At 51.1% G+C, this 14,858-nt stretch overlaps 2 protein-coding genes and 1 long non-coding RNA gene across 4 annotated transcripts; 1 reads left to right on the top strand and 2 right to left on the bottom strand.

Moving 5' to 3' along the window:
- Nucleotides 1-1,559: 1,559 nt before the first annotated feature.
- LOC140528900 (uncharacterized) lies at nucleotides 1,560-3,713 on the bottom strand. Its single transcript, XR_011975341.1, has 2 exons — nucleotides 3,565-3,713; nucleotides 1,560-1,780 (listed from the first exon to the last, which is right to left on the bottom strand). It is a non-coding gene; the product is annotated as an uncharacterized lncRNA (long non-coding RNA).
- Nucleotides 3,714-4,015: 302 nt separating this feature from the next.
- GBA1 (glucosylceramidase beta 1) lies at nucleotides 4,016-8,854 on the top strand. Its single transcript, XM_072647213.1, has 11 exons — nucleotides 4,016-4,339; nucleotides 4,799-4,886; nucleotides 5,131-5,322; nucleotides 5,466-5,612; nucleotides 5,902-6,035; nucleotides 6,257-6,429; nucleotides 6,654-6,891; nucleotides 7,187-7,411; nucleotides 7,792-7,955; nucleotides 8,464-8,580; nucleotides 8,688-8,854. Exons 1-11 carry the CDS (start codon nucleotides 4,049-4,051, stop codon nucleotides 8,791-8,793), a joined length of 1,875 nt encoding a protein of 624 aa, XP_072503314.1. The 5' UTR covers nucleotides 4,016-4,048; the 3' UTR covers nucleotides 8,794-8,854.
- A 467-nt stretch (nucleotides 8,855-9,321) lies between these two features.
- MTX1 (metaxin 1) lies at nucleotides 9,322-14,699 on the bottom strand. Of its 2 annotated transcripts, none has more exons than XM_072647214.1 (8): nucleotides 13,765-14,699; nucleotides 12,632-12,749; nucleotides 12,280-12,359; nucleotides 11,173-11,265; nucleotides 10,793-10,975; nucleotides 10,550-10,626; nucleotides 9,760-9,914; nucleotides 9,322-9,667 (listed from the first exon to the last, which is right to left on the bottom strand). In XM_072647214.1, exons 1-8 carry the CDS (start codon nucleotides 14,641-14,643, stop codon nucleotides 9,453-9,455), a joined length of 1,800 nt encoding a protein of 599 aa, XP_072503315.1. In that variant the 5' UTR covers nucleotides 14,644-14,699; the 3' UTR covers nucleotides 9,322-9,452. The 2 variants fall into 2 exon arrangements, with proteins under 2 accessions (XP_072503315.1, XP_072503316.1); XM_072647215.1 differs by having other exon boundaries at nucleotides 12,595-12,664; nucleotides 13,765-14,695.
- Between the last annotated feature and the right edge of the window lie 159 nt (nucleotides 14,700-14,858).

The raw sequence follows: 14,858 nt of genomic DNA, 5'->3' as shown, positions 1-14,858 counted from the left end.
CCGAAAAGAGATCCATTGGTTTTGCAGGACTTCCCAAAGCATCCATGACACAAAAAAGGGTCAGAACTTCAAATCTAGCCCCACCTCTTCTATTTACACATAAGGGGGCCAGAGAAGGAACTTGCCAGGGTCAGAACCTGAAGTTCTGGTGTCTTCAGCCAAATTTCTCACATTATGTTTCTTCATATTTGTACAAGGCAGACACCTGGAAAATACCTTTTATTTAGCAACTTAACTGGGTATTGCCCTGAAAAAGCAACAATAAGGAAAGTGCCAACAATCATTGTGTTTCTGGAAAGTGCCTGATATTACAAGTAGAAACTATAACCCTCCCATGGTACATCAGTTGGTATACCAGCTTGAATTATTGTTGAACTTTCTATGTAGTTTTATTATGGGAAGGTAAGATATAACCTTTTGATAGACAGGTTGTAATCTCTCTTGGGGGGGAGCTCATCTTTTACCTCTCTCTATCCTCCCAGTATATTTTCTTACCTCACTGAGTAAATAGGAGTGCTCAACAAATATTTACTAAGCTAAGTGGCACAGTGAATAGAGTGTTGGTCCTTCTCAACCCCTATTCACTCATTTTTAAGTTTCTGAAGACCTTGATTCAAAACACTGAACTCACATATGACTGCATGCAGTTCAATACAACATATATTAAGTGCCTACTATGTGTAAAGTACTGAGCTAGCTCCCAGAGACACAAAGATGGAAAGCACACAACTCCTGCCCTCACAGTCTACTGTGATATATAGTACAAGATAGAATGTGCTGGAGGCAAAGGAGAAATCCAGGCTAAGTGCTTAAAGAACATCTTCATTGTCTATTAATAATAACAGCTAGGTAGATGGCATAGTAGATATGCTGGACCTAGAATCAAGAAGACTCATCTTCCTGAGTTCAAATCTGGTTTCAGATACTTAGTTGTGTGACCCTGGGCAAGTCACTGAGTTTCCCTCAGTTTCCTCATCTGTCAAATGAGCTGGAAAAAAAAATGGCAAACCACCTTGCCAAGAAAAGCCCCAAAGACAGTCATGAGGAGGCAGATGCAACTAAAAAATGACTGAAAATGATTGTTGTGTTAGTTCTTCATTCTTGAAGAGGACCATGACATCAAGATGATGACATGACTTGCAGTTGACTTTGATTTGAGTGAGGGAGGGCTGTGCAAGGTCACGAACCTCACTTTCTTCTCCAGAGACATCTGGGTCCAGTGGCCTGACATTCATCAAGATGACTGAAGATGGCCCAGGATGCAATGGGAGACCCTCGCCCTTTTAGGCTAAGGTCTTATCACATTCTCACTTTGAGTGAGATACACCCATTCAATGAATAGGTTTCTTTATGTAGCTACTCAAGGGATGGTCCCTTTAATCAAAAAAAAAAAAAAAAAGAAAGAAAAAAAATCAAACTGGGAGGGGAAGACCCTCAGGGTTCTTGGGTAAAAGAGAAACAATTATCATTTAATAATTACTAGTTACTGAAAATGATTAGATTTGTAACAAATAATAATTCTAATTTTCCATTTCTAAGATTATCAGTAGCATGTGATGTTGACCACAGGATTAAACCAGTTTTACTTGAGAGAAATAGCAACAAAGGGTTAGAAGTTGCAAAATGAAATATTTCCTGTCTTTAGGAAGTTTATGTTCTTCCCACTGGAGATAATATGAAAGGAATTCATACTTTAGGTATGAAGTTAGACTGGATGGCCTCTGAAGTTCCTTCCCACTCTGAAATCCTGAGTATATGATTTCTCTTCAAGTTACTTCATCTGTAAAAGTAATGGAGTTGGAGAAGCTGGATGATATACAAGGTCATTAGAGGGCTAGTCTAGATGGCCCCTGGGGCCTTCCCACGCCTGCTTGTGATTTAATGCCCCTTCCTCCTCACCCACCACCAGTACCCAAGACAGGACAACAGAATTGCAACCTCTTTGATCCCATCATCCCCCCTGGCCTAAAGTTTTATGACTATATGACTACAGGAGTTGAATCTCTAGTCATCCAGTGAGGAGGTCAGTGCTGTGAGCTCAGGAAGGGAAGATCCATTTTCATTTCAACCTGAGTCAAACAAAAATAAGATATGCAGACTTCTGCAAAAAAAAAATAAGTAGGATTATAGCATTTAGAGTTAGAAGGGCCTTAGATAACATCTAGTCCATCCCCTCATTTCATAGATGATGAAACAGTTGCGTTAAAAGGTTAAGAAATTCGCCAAAGATGACACTGGTAGTAAGTAGTAAGACTGGTGTTCTAACTCAGGTCCTCTGGTTCCAGATTTAGAAGGCTTTCTACTCACTATACCATGTTGTTTGCATAAATTTGTTTCAGACTCTTAATAGTCGTATGAGCCTGGGAAACTCATTTAATCCTTTAGCCTCAATGTTCTCATGGAGGGCCAGGGTCCTACTTCAGAATGATGCTATTTTTAAGTTGGCTACTCCAGCTAAGGGTCTCCTGGTTGTGAGAGCCAGTCCCTTTTGTAAGTTACTGCAGATCTTATCACCTTACACCAGATCCTTCTTATGACTTCATTATTTCTGTCACCAATCAAATCACCCAACAGCAGCAACAAACATTTATTAATTGTCTCCTATGGTCTGGCCACCCAGTTAGGTGCTAGGCATACCAATATAAAAGTGAAGTATTTCCTACCCTCAATAAACTTACATTCTTCTAGAGGGACAGCATTTTCACAGTGAATAAATACAGAATACATAAAAAACGAATACCCAATGATAGGGGGGCATTAGCCACTGGGGAAAATCAGAAAAAAGTCTTTTTAGTCCCTACTTCCCTTTTCATTCCTCCTCTCTCTCTTTTTCCTTTACGTGATCTAATTACTTTCTTATCTGTGCCTTCCTATATGCAGTGCTAACACTCTGCCATAGGCCCTTATTACCAACTATTTATTTCAACAACCTAATAGTCTTAATTTCTTAATACTCGCTCCCCTTGTTCACATCCATCTTTCATAACTAGGATGGCATCAGTAGGAAAAATAGTCTGCTATCTACATAGAGTTGGTCATGTTACTCCTCCTCTCAAAAACCTTCAGTAGCTCCCAGCTTCCTACCCAGTAAAGCTCAGACTCTTTGCCTGTATGAAGGCTTCCACAGTCCAGCACCACCGCTTTGTTTCTTCCCCCCTACAATGCTTTTCTCTTCTGCTCACACCCTGCCCTCCAATCAGACCGCACCACTCCAAGGTCCTGCCCGCGGGTGCCCGGAGGCTCGGTGCTTTCCTGGGCACTGGCATTGTCTCATGCTTTCCCACCTTCTCTCCGTCCGGTAAACCCTAACTTTTGTGGCCTTCTCCGGGAAGCCCCGGTCCTCCTCTCTTTCCCCGCCTTTCAGGCAGGGATGTGCGAAGCCGAGACCCGCAGGCTGGGCTGGTCGTGAAATTCTCACCGTGGGCATTTGCCCCTCGGGAATCAGCGGGCTTCTTGCTTTGTGGATTGTTTAAACTTAACAAAAATGGGGAAAAGGTGGATGACGCGGGCCTGCTACACCTGCCACGCGTTTCCTCCGTGTAACTTGTGCCCCAAGTTCCTCACCTCTCCCCGCGCGTCCGCGTCAGGAGCGGGGAAAACGGGGCCTCGAAAGCAGTGAACCGTGCAGGCATTTAACAAGGGTTTACTGAACTGAAGTCGTGTACGCCGGCCTCCTGAGCAAAAGGAGCGGGCGAAGCAGAGCATCCCCGGCAGCAGGCACCACGCGGAAGGAGGGAGCTTGGACGGATTTAGCGCCCGAATGGGAGCCACGCCTCGGGGCCACGGAGGCGCGTGGTCCTGCTCTAACTCGACTTACGGAAAGTTTGTTCGTAAACTGAAGTCCATGTAGCTGCCTCCATTCAACTGCCCAATTCGGTGGCGGCAAAGGGCCGGGGAAGGTTTCCCCCGCTTCCTCCCCACCTCCGGCCCCTCCCCGCTTCCTCCCCCCTCCCCCCCCCCCCCCCCCCCCGCCCGGTCGTGTTTTCCGACGCCCTTCCCCGCGGGCTCTGGGGCCTTTTCGATCCCAGACTGGACGCACGGCGCAGGTATGCCAGCCCTACCGACCCCTCCAGCAGCCGCCGCTCAGGGCTCCCAATCTCCGTCGCGAGTGCGGCGCCCCGCACAAAGATGGCCGGGGGGAAGCGGCAGCCACGGTCACGTGACAGACACCAAAGTCACATTATCTCCACCCTCTGGGCTCCGCGCCGCAGTGTCCCAGCACCAGCCGAACGCTGGGTTGTCTCCGGCAGCTCGCGCCCTCCCCCTCCCCGGAGCTGGGGAGCCCCGCCGTCCTCCCGAGCCCCCACCGAAGATGGGAGCCCTGAAGCGCTGGAGGGAGGTAAGGAGCCCAGCCCAGCCTTGCACACTCCCCGCCCCGCGGCCTCACGGCTGGAGACCCCGGCTTCGGGTCGGGGACTGGGAAGCCCGGGCGGGGTGCCGGCCCTGCGTGGGCCCCTGGAGACCCTTGATCCCGAGGAGGGAGAATAGAGCGCAGAGGCAGGGCATGGGATGAGGGAAGAGGCACGGAGCCAGGTACCTTCCGGACCCGAGAGGGTTGTGGACTCTGTGCAGCCTCCTGGCCATACCCGAGCCCTGCCCTTCATCCTCGTCCCCATCCTGGACAGTTTGCCGGGGAGCTGGGCTGGGAAGCCAGTGGGTGCGGAGGGTGCGTGGATAGGAAAAGCTCCGCTTAGGGGTAGGGATGGTAAAAATCCCCTAGGTCAGAGGAAGGTAAGGAGTGAATCCTGTTGTCACCCCCAGTCAACCCCGTCCTAAATCGTCCTTATTCTGATCTCAGGAACATCCCAGAGATTTGGTTAAAGTAAGCAACGTCACAGCGAGTATCTTGGGATTGCTGTTGCTTCAGATGATCTCCTGCACATCGAGTGAGTGGCCAGAGTAAGCAGGTGGAAAAGCCGATAATTTATAAAGAGGGTGGTGGTACTGCGAACAGAAACTTTTTAGTACTTCCTTGAGGGAGTGCTGGGGACAAGTAGGTGCCAGAAAATGTTTAATTATGGAAAAAATTTGGGTGGAAGGAGAGGCACAGACAAGAGGAAACCACTCCTCTTCTGCCCCTTTGCCCATGCTTTCCTTGACTATTTCCCATCCTCCTGTACATCTATCTAGGTGCCCGTCCCTGTGTCCCCCAAAGCTTTGGCTATAGCTCTGTCGTCTGTGTCTGCAATGCCACCTACTGTGACTCACTTGATCCTGTAACACTTCCTCAGTCTGGTACCTTTAGCCGCTATGAGAGTACCCGAAGTGGCCGGAGGTTTGAATTGAGCGTCGGGTCCATCCAGAGCAACTGGACAGGCAAAGGTAATCAATCACTCTTCCTCCAATTCAGGTAGATCTAGCACCTCATAGAAAGAAACTCAAGACCTTTGGGCTCAGGAACACATCCAAGCTACCTAATGTTCTGGACCAATTTGAGATCCTTTCATCAAGCACTCACTTTTCAGGGCTGCGTCTAACCCTTCGCCCAGACCAACAGTTCCAGAAGATAAAAGGCTTTGGAGGAGCAATGACTGATGCCACTGCCCTCAACATTCTAGCCCTATCACCTCCTGCCCAGGACTTGCTCCTTAAGTCTTACTTTTCTTCCGAAGGTGAGATATTTTGAGTATGAGAAAAGGATTCTATGGAAATATCTATCTCCTTCTTTGATCCAAGGGATTCCTCCTTCCCTTCTCAATGTCCCCTACATTCCATACCCTCTCCTTCATTCTATTAATTCCTGAGGGTTTTGGGCCTGCTTTTCTCCCAGGTGTACCTGGGTTCCACAAGCCTTGATCCCAGATGCATGTTTTCCAAACTAAACTTCCATGTGCAGCAGTTCAGGTTGGGTGGGGCGCTCTTCCCCCCAACCTGGCTATGTGAACCATTGCTCTTTCCCAGGCATTGAATATAACATCATCCGAGTGCCGATGGCCAGCTGTGACTTCTCTATCCGTGTCTATACTTATGCTGACTATCCTGAAGACTTCCAGTTGAACAATTTCAGCCTGGCTGAAGAGGACACCAAGCTCAAGGTGGGCATAGCTGGCATAAAGTGGCTTTGCTTCCTCAAGGGTAAAAAAGTATCAGACTGAGGAAGTTATCGGAAGTTACATGGTCCTCACCCTAAGCCACCCCTAGGTAGTTAATAGAGGAAATAGGGTGGGAACCAAAGACTGGGCCTGATACACTGGTTAAGCCAGTCACTATGTCAGTTTCTTCACTTCTGTTCCTCACTATCTACCTATCCCTTCAGATTCCCCTTATTCACCGAGCTCTGGCCTTGGCCCATCGCCCTACCTCACTCTTCGCCAGTCCTTGGACATCACCTACTTGGCTTAAGACCAATGGGGCAGTCAGTGGCAAAGGGTCACTAAAGGGAAAACCGGGGGACAAGCATCATCAGACCTGGGCCAACTACTTTATCAAGTAAGTACTGGGCAGGGATGGGAAGTGGAAAGGTTAGCCCACAGATTCTTTGATGTTTGTTCTGTCACTCTGGTTCTCCTATCTCTGAATCTTTGATGTCTTACCCTACCGTACCAGTTTCTAGATCCAGATTTAACTTTTTGAACCTTTCCAATGCATCATGAACCTTCTCTCACATCCCAGCGTAGGGGTCCCCATTTTCCTTGTTCTGCATCTCTCTTTAGGTTCCTGGATGCTTATGCAGAACATAAATTGAAGTTTTGGGCAGTGACAGCAGAGAATGAACCCTCAGCAGGAATGATAAGTGGGTATCCCTTCCAATGCCTGGGCTTCACTCCAGAACTCCAGCGGGATTTTGTGGCCCTTGACCTAGGCCCTGCCCTTGCTCAAAGTGCTCACCATGACACCAAACTACTAATACTGGATGACCAACGCCTTCTACTGCCCCACTGGGCACAGGTGGTAAGGCCTTAGCCACCCATATCATATGGATCCTTTTTAAATCCAAGACCCCTGCCTCAAGATACCTTGATTTGGGGGTATCCTTCTCTGGTCTCTAGGGTCCCAGAAACTTAGGATACCTTTCTCCTGGATGGTCATCTTGATCTTGCCAGACCTTCCTAGGGTTTTATCATTTTGACTTTTTGCCCCCCCTCCAATTCTGTACATTCATGTTTTCCCCCTTCTGTTCATTATATTCCTGGATCTCTACCCTCAGAAGGTTCCCCTCCTTTAAGCCCCTTTCTTCCTTTCCTAGGTGCTGAAGGACCAAAAGGCAGCTCAGTATGTCTCTGGGATAGCTGTGCACTGGTACCTGGATTTTCTGGCTCCAGCTAATGCCACACTAGGGGAAACACACCGGCTGTTCCCTGACACAATGCTCTTTGCTTCTGAGGCCTGTGTGGGTTCCAAGTTTTGGGAACAGAGTGTGCGGCTAGGTTCCTGGAACCGAGGGACACGATACAGCCATAGCATTATCACTGTAAGTCTCACGATCAGTTTCTCCTTTCTCCAATTCTGACAAACTCATACTTAGTACTTAACCTTAGTTGGGGGACTTGGGATAGAGATGCTTCTTTCCTCCTGTACAACCCTATATTCTCCATGGTAATTTCTAGGACTCCTAGGTTCCCCATCTTAACACCAGGTCTTTGTTCTTTTCTTCTCCAATTATATCCATGCCTATTTCCCATGATTTTCTGGCTTCTTCCAAGATATTCTTATCCCACTTTCCTCTCCCTAAACCCAGGGCTGAACCAGCTATCTTTTTGGCTCTCTGACATGATCCTCATTGCCTTCTCAGATGCCCCAGGGCTGAGTCTGTGTTCCCTTGTCTCCATTTCTCTCCCTAACCCCCTACAGAACCTTATCCACCATGTAGTAGGATGGACAGACTGGAACCTTGCCCTGAATCCTGAGGGGGGGCCCAACTGGGTACGCAACTTTGTTGACAGTCCCATCATTGTGGATATAGGCAAGGACAAGTTTTACAAACAGCCTATGTTCTACCATCTTGGACACTTCAGGTGAGCCAACAAGGTATAGATGGGGGGGTGGAGAAGGGAAAGAGGAAGAAAACGGGGGAGGGAAAAGGAGGAGAGGGGGAGAGAGAGGTAGAAGGTTCTATGAAGCAGGTTCCAATCAAGAATGAGAATGCCATGGGTGTGGCCCACCTATGTAGGAAAAGGCCCAGAATGGGTATATCTCAGTAGAATTGCTGGGCCAGTGGTCACTCGTGTTCTTCTGAGAGTCAGAAGGGAAAGGTTCATACACTTAGAAGGCACTGTATAGGCTCACTGTATAGGCCCAGAGAAGTTAGGTAATTTGCCTATGGTCACACAGCTAGGTAAGTATCAAGAAGCAGGATTTGAAGCCAAGTCTTCCTGGCTCCCAAGGCCAGCAGTCTGTCCTCTGTGCTGCAATTCCCTGGACACAGAGCAGGAAGATATTGGGGATTTCCTCCCAGACAGCAGCTAGGAGCTCGGCACAGATGGATGTGGGCCGGAGCCCTGATGCCATCTCTCTTGTGTCCAGCAAGTTTATTCCTGAGGGTTCCCAGAGGATAGGACTGGATGCCAATCAGAACACCAACCTGGAGACAGTGGCCTTACTGCGACCTGACGGTGCCGCTGTGTTAGTGGTGCTCAATAGGTGAGTAGGTGGAGAAGGCAGGGGCACTGTGTGGAGAGCTCTGAGGCTGTCAAGCTAACAGTGCCCGCTAGGGGGAGCATTCTCTGACTTGTTCCTCTCTTCTGCAGCTCTTCCCAGGACGAGCCTCTTACCATTGCTGATCCTGCTGTGGGCTTCATGCAGACCTTGGCACCTGCATACTCCATTCAGACATACCTTTGGCAGCGCCAGTAATGAAGTGGGCATGGGGCAGCTGCGCTTGGGTAGTGGGCATTAAAAGGATGGAGCTAACTTACCCACTGCTTCTGACTAGAGAGACCTGAGGGGGGGAGTCGGGGCTAAGGAAAATAGGGGGAAGATCTAAACTGCTGAGCTGTGGTTTGGGTGACTCACTCTCCCCTCTGCTCAGTGCCAGGGCCTTGAGGCCCCTGGGGGAGCGGGAGGGGAAAGCCCTAGTCCCCCTCCAGCATGCATCTATGAGTGTGTGCTCTGTGCTGGCTATGGAAACTGGACCTGTGCCCAGAGTGAGCTCACTGTCTGTACAAACAGCAGATTCAGGGGAGAGGGCAGTAGAGAGATGGAGCTGAGACCAGCAATGACCAGGAAGGTAGGGAAACCAGACATCTGAAGTGAGGAGAAGAGTGCTTTCCCAGAGCCATGGGGTGGTTAAAGAAGCCAGGTACTCTGGAGGAGGAATCTCTGGTGCGAATACCCAAGGACCATGCAGATGGGCACTAAAGGGAGAGACTCTCTAACACCAGGTCACTGGGAGCAAATTTATTCCAGGGGGTGGAGATGGCCATCCCATCTCTGTAAGTGCCCCAAACAGGGACACACAGAGACCATTTGGAATGCACAGCAATAGAAAAGTCAGTTCAGGGAACCTCAGGATGTCATTCATCCTCCTCTTCCTCAGCCATACCCAAGGCCTTGGTGCCTGATGTTCGAGTAGGAGCTGCCCGCTGTATGGAGACAATGCCGCTGAAGAGGGCATAGCCCACCATGGCTGCCAAGCCAGCCAACACTGACAGAATTTGCTCTTTTCGCCTGTATGGCTCTTCATCAGTCTCTGAAGTTGAAGGTGCAGGGCGGGGTGGCGGTGCTTCAGCTGAGAGGAGGGGAAGAATCTCAAATAAACAATGGGGTTAGAAGACAAAAGTTTTGCATATCATGCCCTTCACCAATGCCCATCCATCTCACCTCCATCCCAAGGGAAGTAGAGACTGAGGATGTGGGTGCAGTAAGCACACAAGTTGCTCAGCCCTCGAACATGGGCCTGTAGTTTTCCATTAGGCAGCTTAGCCTGAAGCAGCAGGGCCACATAGCTGAAGACGAAGGCATCCAGGGAGGCAGGACTGGGACACAAGTGAGACAGAAAATCAGGGAAATACAGAGACTGGGGCTAGAGAAGATGCCGAGAGAATAAAGCCATAAGTAAGCCTGGGGTGAGCTGTCAGGGCCAGCCCTGGGGCAGAAGCAAGACTTGAGGGGGAAGACAGAAATGCACACAAAGTCTTAGATACATGTTCAGTCACCCAGGTATTGGTGGTGGGTGAGCCCTGAATGGCGCTCTGTCCCAACACTGGATAAAGGGTACATTGAATAGGGCTGCAACCCTCCATGGTCCTGGCTGGCTACACAACCCTGTCCCCCCCAGAATGGATTCCCTGGTCCTACATACAGCCCTACTGTCACCCAGAGCTTATGCTTACCTCAAAGAACCTGGCCCCCCAGGAAGGAGAGAGGGTGTCTTATTCTTTTTCCAAAACCCACCACAGTCCCTGCTTATCCACCTCTGGCCCCATTCCGCCCCAAAGTCCCTCCTCCTTTTGCCCATATAAGCATCCTTCTGTTATTTACTCATGACCAGGCAAAAAGCCTTGTGTTCTCCAAATTCGCCCATTCCTCCCTGATTCTCCCAAACCTCCTTCTCATAGGTCCTTGCCCACCTCTGCCCCTTCTCCAAATGCCTCTCTAGGCTCAGACTCACGAGTCTCCAAAGAAGAATTTCTGGGAACCCAGGCGCTGAGAAAGCAGGGTCAGGCACTCTCGGGCCTCTCGATACAGCTGAGGGCAGGGAGGAAGGGGGAAGCCTCAGGAACAAAGGCACAGGTAGCCTCACCCCTTTGGCACTGTATACCCACATCTCCCCTCAGCATTCAACCCAGCCAGCCCCTGCCCCCTGAAACTTGAGATCCCCCTCCCCTCCCTGGAACTCCTTTGGGGAAGGCACCTCCTTCTCTACTTCCTCCTCCTCCATGGGCCTTTGTTCGCCACATAAGAGCTGGAGCCGCTCAAGGTATTTCTTCTGCATTCGGCCTGGTAAGAACAGGTTGAGGGGGAAGGGCATGGCTTCGGCGTACCACTTTCGAGTCAGCTCCACATAGTTCTTGGCATCAACCCAGAAAGTGTGGATCTAGAAGGGGACAGAAGGTAGGGAGGGAAGGGACAATGACTGTCCAGGCATCTAGGTGGCTCCAGCTTCAAGGATATCTGCATTGTGTTCTTGGCATCTCTGGCCTATCTAACCCTGTAGATTTTTGTTGGCTAGTGGGGAAAACAGGGAATTAGGGGCCAGAGCAGTGAGCACTTCAAAAGTGCAGGCATTCTCACCAACACAGGCAGCAACTTCTCCTCTAGCAGCGACATGAAGGCCAAGGTATCTGCCCCCTGCCGGGCTGAAAGATCATAGTCTGCATTGTATTTCTGTGGAGGAAGCAGTCATGAAGTGGGTATTAGGGGAGCACCTAAGCCTTGCTCCCCCAGACTTCCCCTAAGAACTTCCCTGGTTATCTCAAATGGTAAACCCTGGAATGGCTCTGGGTTTAGAGTGAAGACATTTTCCCTTCCCTATGGCCCCCACATCTGGACCCAGACAGTGGCCTGTTGGTGTTGGCAGAGTGCCTACCCCTTAGAACTTGCCAGCCGACAGGGCCTTGCGCCTGTTGGGGGTGGGGGGGAGGCCCAGCCACAAACTCGGAGTGGCTCCCAGAGTTTCCTCGGAAAGCTGGACCTATGCCTACTGGAGGCTCCCTCTTTGACAGCAGCCTGCCTCTCCTCACACTCATATAAATACCACAAAGAGGCCAGAGCAATACCCAGACACAGGTTTGTCTCTGTATCTCCTCAGGAGCCCAGGGGACCCTAATGTGGCAGAATGGAAGGGGTGCTGCCCATCCTTTCACCCTTTAAGCCACAGTCTTCTTTGTTTTAATTATTTTTTTCAATCACCAAGCATAAAATTTTTTCTCCCTTCAACTTCCCCCCACCCCCACCAAAAAAAATTAAACCCTTATAACAAATCAGCATCATCATCCTAATACCAGAGACCAAGTGGCATTTTACTTTCCTGACTACCATGCTTGACTCTTTGCTAAAATTTAGCCACCTCACACCATGGTCAAGAACCTCTTTCCTCTTCATATTGTCCCTGGGGCTATGTCTACTCTAGGTCTCAACCTTTCCTACCCACCAGGTATTATCGCTTTCCCAATCCCTAGGCTTTGGGCCCATATCTTATCTTTGGCTCTCAAAGATCTTATGATCCAATTTCCTTCTCAGTTGAATCATTTTCATTTGCTTTCATCCTTAGTCTACAAACCCTCTGTTATTCACTCAACCCTTCCACTCTTAGAAAAAAAGCAAAATTGAAAATGGAGGACAAGCATTCTGTCCAACCCACCACCGATATCCCTTTGTCTCAGAACGCCTGCACCCGACCTGTTTTCTTAGATGAGTGATGATCTTATGTGGCTGTGAGATGACTCCAGCGTCACTTGTCCTGAGGGCAGGCAGGGTTCCTGATATAGAAAGAGAAAGATGGGGTAATGGAAGCATTTGTGCATACATTTAGCAAACATTTGTTAAGAACTGAAGTGCAAAATAAAGGCCTGCAGGGGACTGGGTGGGTTAGGGGTGGGCAAAGTGAAGACCTACCTAGAACCTTTCTTTACAAATAAAACCTGTTCCCTTCATTTCTTCTCTTAAGCACACCCCACCAACCCTCCCGGTCAACCATTTGGTATCAGTGGGTACCTGAGGGGCTCCTCCAGGGGTTGGTGATCTTGTGTACCTTGAGAGGGGCCCCAGTGAATCTGGCATAGGTCTGCAGGGAAGGAAGGGAACAGGCAGTGAAGCAGAGCAGTTCCCATCAGGAAGGACAGCTCAGGAAGAGCTACGGATGTTCCTATCTGCAGGGGTAGAAGGAAGTTCTTGCCATGATGGGGAAAGAAAGGCACTGGTCTGAAACTTTCAGACCCGGGTCTGTGTCCCTCCATAGGTAACATGGGATGCTTTTTGGGGTGAAGAATGATAATATCTGAGATTAGGCCCAAGGTTGGGCATGTGTGGGCTCCAAGGATTTACCAATGGAAACGACTTCATAGTTCATCTTAGTTCAACCCCCATTTTGAGGGTCCTTAATGGCCCAAGGATTTCATGGGTGTAGCAAGCTCTTGTTTTGGAAATTCCCTCTACCAATGCAGCTCTGCAACCAATCATCTTAAGAGGCTGCTATGGGTTAGAAGCAGGATTACTTCCAGAATGCCAACTGCATCATGCTGCCCTCAACTCCTTCATTCTATACATGAGGAAAGTCAGGTCTGGGGATGAAAGTTAGAGACCTACAGTCACCCCTCTAGTAACTGGCAGTCAAGACTGGCTATGTGCACTAAAACACAAAGCTGCTAGTACTAACTCAAGACACGTGGTTCTCTACCAGACCCGAGGGGGTTCTTGTTGGTTCAACCTCCTTTTACAGAAGAAACCAAAGCTGAGAGAGGCAAGTTCCAAGGTCATGAGGTCGGTAAATGGTGGGGCCGGGATTCGAACCTCGGTCTGCAGACTCCCAATCCTGGGGTCCACCGGCTGTGGGGGTAAGGGATCTTTGAGATCGCTCGGGGATCACGTGACCGCCTAGGCACTAGATTCTAGTTCAAGCCTTTTGCAGATATGGGAACTGAGGGCCTGGAGGGGGAATTCACTTTACCAAGGTCATGCGGGATTTCACTCGCTCCTGTCCCTCTTCCACCGGACCGCGCAGCGCGGCGGGAGCCCCGGATGCCCTCCTCGGCCTCGGCACGCTTACCTCCTGCCTCAGTTTCCCCCATGCCACCCGCGCCGGGTCTCTGGCATCCGACCTCAGGCTCACCTCCCCAGCCCCTGAGCGGCCCCGGTTCTTCGGCCCAGCGGGGTTCCCGCCCTCACCAGCACCACGAGGCTCTCCAGGTCCACGGACGGCAAGCCCCAGCCCCCAGCCCAGCAGTACAGTTCCATGGGCGCCGCCATCTTTCCTGCCCTCTGTCCCGGAAGCAGCTCCGAGCTCGTCGAGCACCAGCGGGCGGGGTAGAGCTTCTCCGGGGCCTGGGCGGGGCACCCAGAAGGAGGGGCAGAAACCTGGGGGGCGTGGCTGCGAGCCGCGGCGAAGAGAGGTCGCCCGGGGGAGGGGCTTCGGTGATCTTGGTGGGGAGCTCGCTTCGGGGCGGGGCTACGAGATGGGGCGGGGGAGGGGCTTCGGTGATCATGGTGGTGGGGGGCTCGCTTTGGGGAGGGGCTACGGGGAGGGGCAGGGGAGAAGCTTCGGTGATCTTGGTGGTGGGGGGCTCGCTTCGGGGCGGGGCTACGAGATGGGGCGGAGGAGGGGCTTCGGTGATCATGGTGGTGGGGGGCTCGCTTCGGGGCGGGGCTACGAGGTGGGGCGGGGGCGGGGCTTCGGTGATCTTGGTGGTGGGGGGCTCGCTTCGGGGCGGGGCTACGAGGTGGGGCGGGGGAGGGGCTTCGGTGATCTTGGTGGTGGGGGGCTCGCTTTGAGGAGGAGCCGTGGGAAGGAGAGGGGGAAAGGCCTTGAAAATGGAGACGGGGGGAGCGCTGTGAGGAACGGCCCAGGCTCTGAGCCGAGGTCCCTGTCTGGGTTGGAGGGGGACCTCCCTTGGCTGCGGGGCTGCCGTGTTGATCGCAGTCTTTCACTAGGAATAAGCCCCAGCTCTTCTTCTGTTGGAAGGAGGGGCTTCTGTGGCCTCGGGTGCCCCGGGACCCTGGGGGAGGCTGCCCCCGAGGCGGGGCGCGGGGGGGTCCCCCGAGCTGCATGCTTTCCGAGGCGCGTTATGTTTGGAGCAGCCCGCGCTCCTTGTCTCCATGGAAACAAAACAGAGGCGGTGGCCTGGCCCCGAGGCTGGGCGGCGTGAGGGGTTAGAAGAAGGGGAGGACTCGTGGACTGTTGCCTTGGAAACAGAAGCTTCTCCCCCGATCCCCCCCATCCCTGTCCCAGACCTCCACCCAGTTTTCCTTTCCCCATCTCCCTA

Source organism: Notamacropus eugenii, chromosome 2 (assembly GCF_028372415.1).
Source record: "Notamacropus eugenii isolate mMacEug1 chromosome 2, mMacEug1.pri_v2, whole genome shotgun sequence".
Lineage (NCBI taxonomy): Eukaryota > Metazoa > Chordata > Mammalia > Diprotodontia > Macropodidae > Notamacropus > Notamacropus eugenii.
This window is presented reverse-complemented; position numbering and strand designations above follow the sequence as displayed.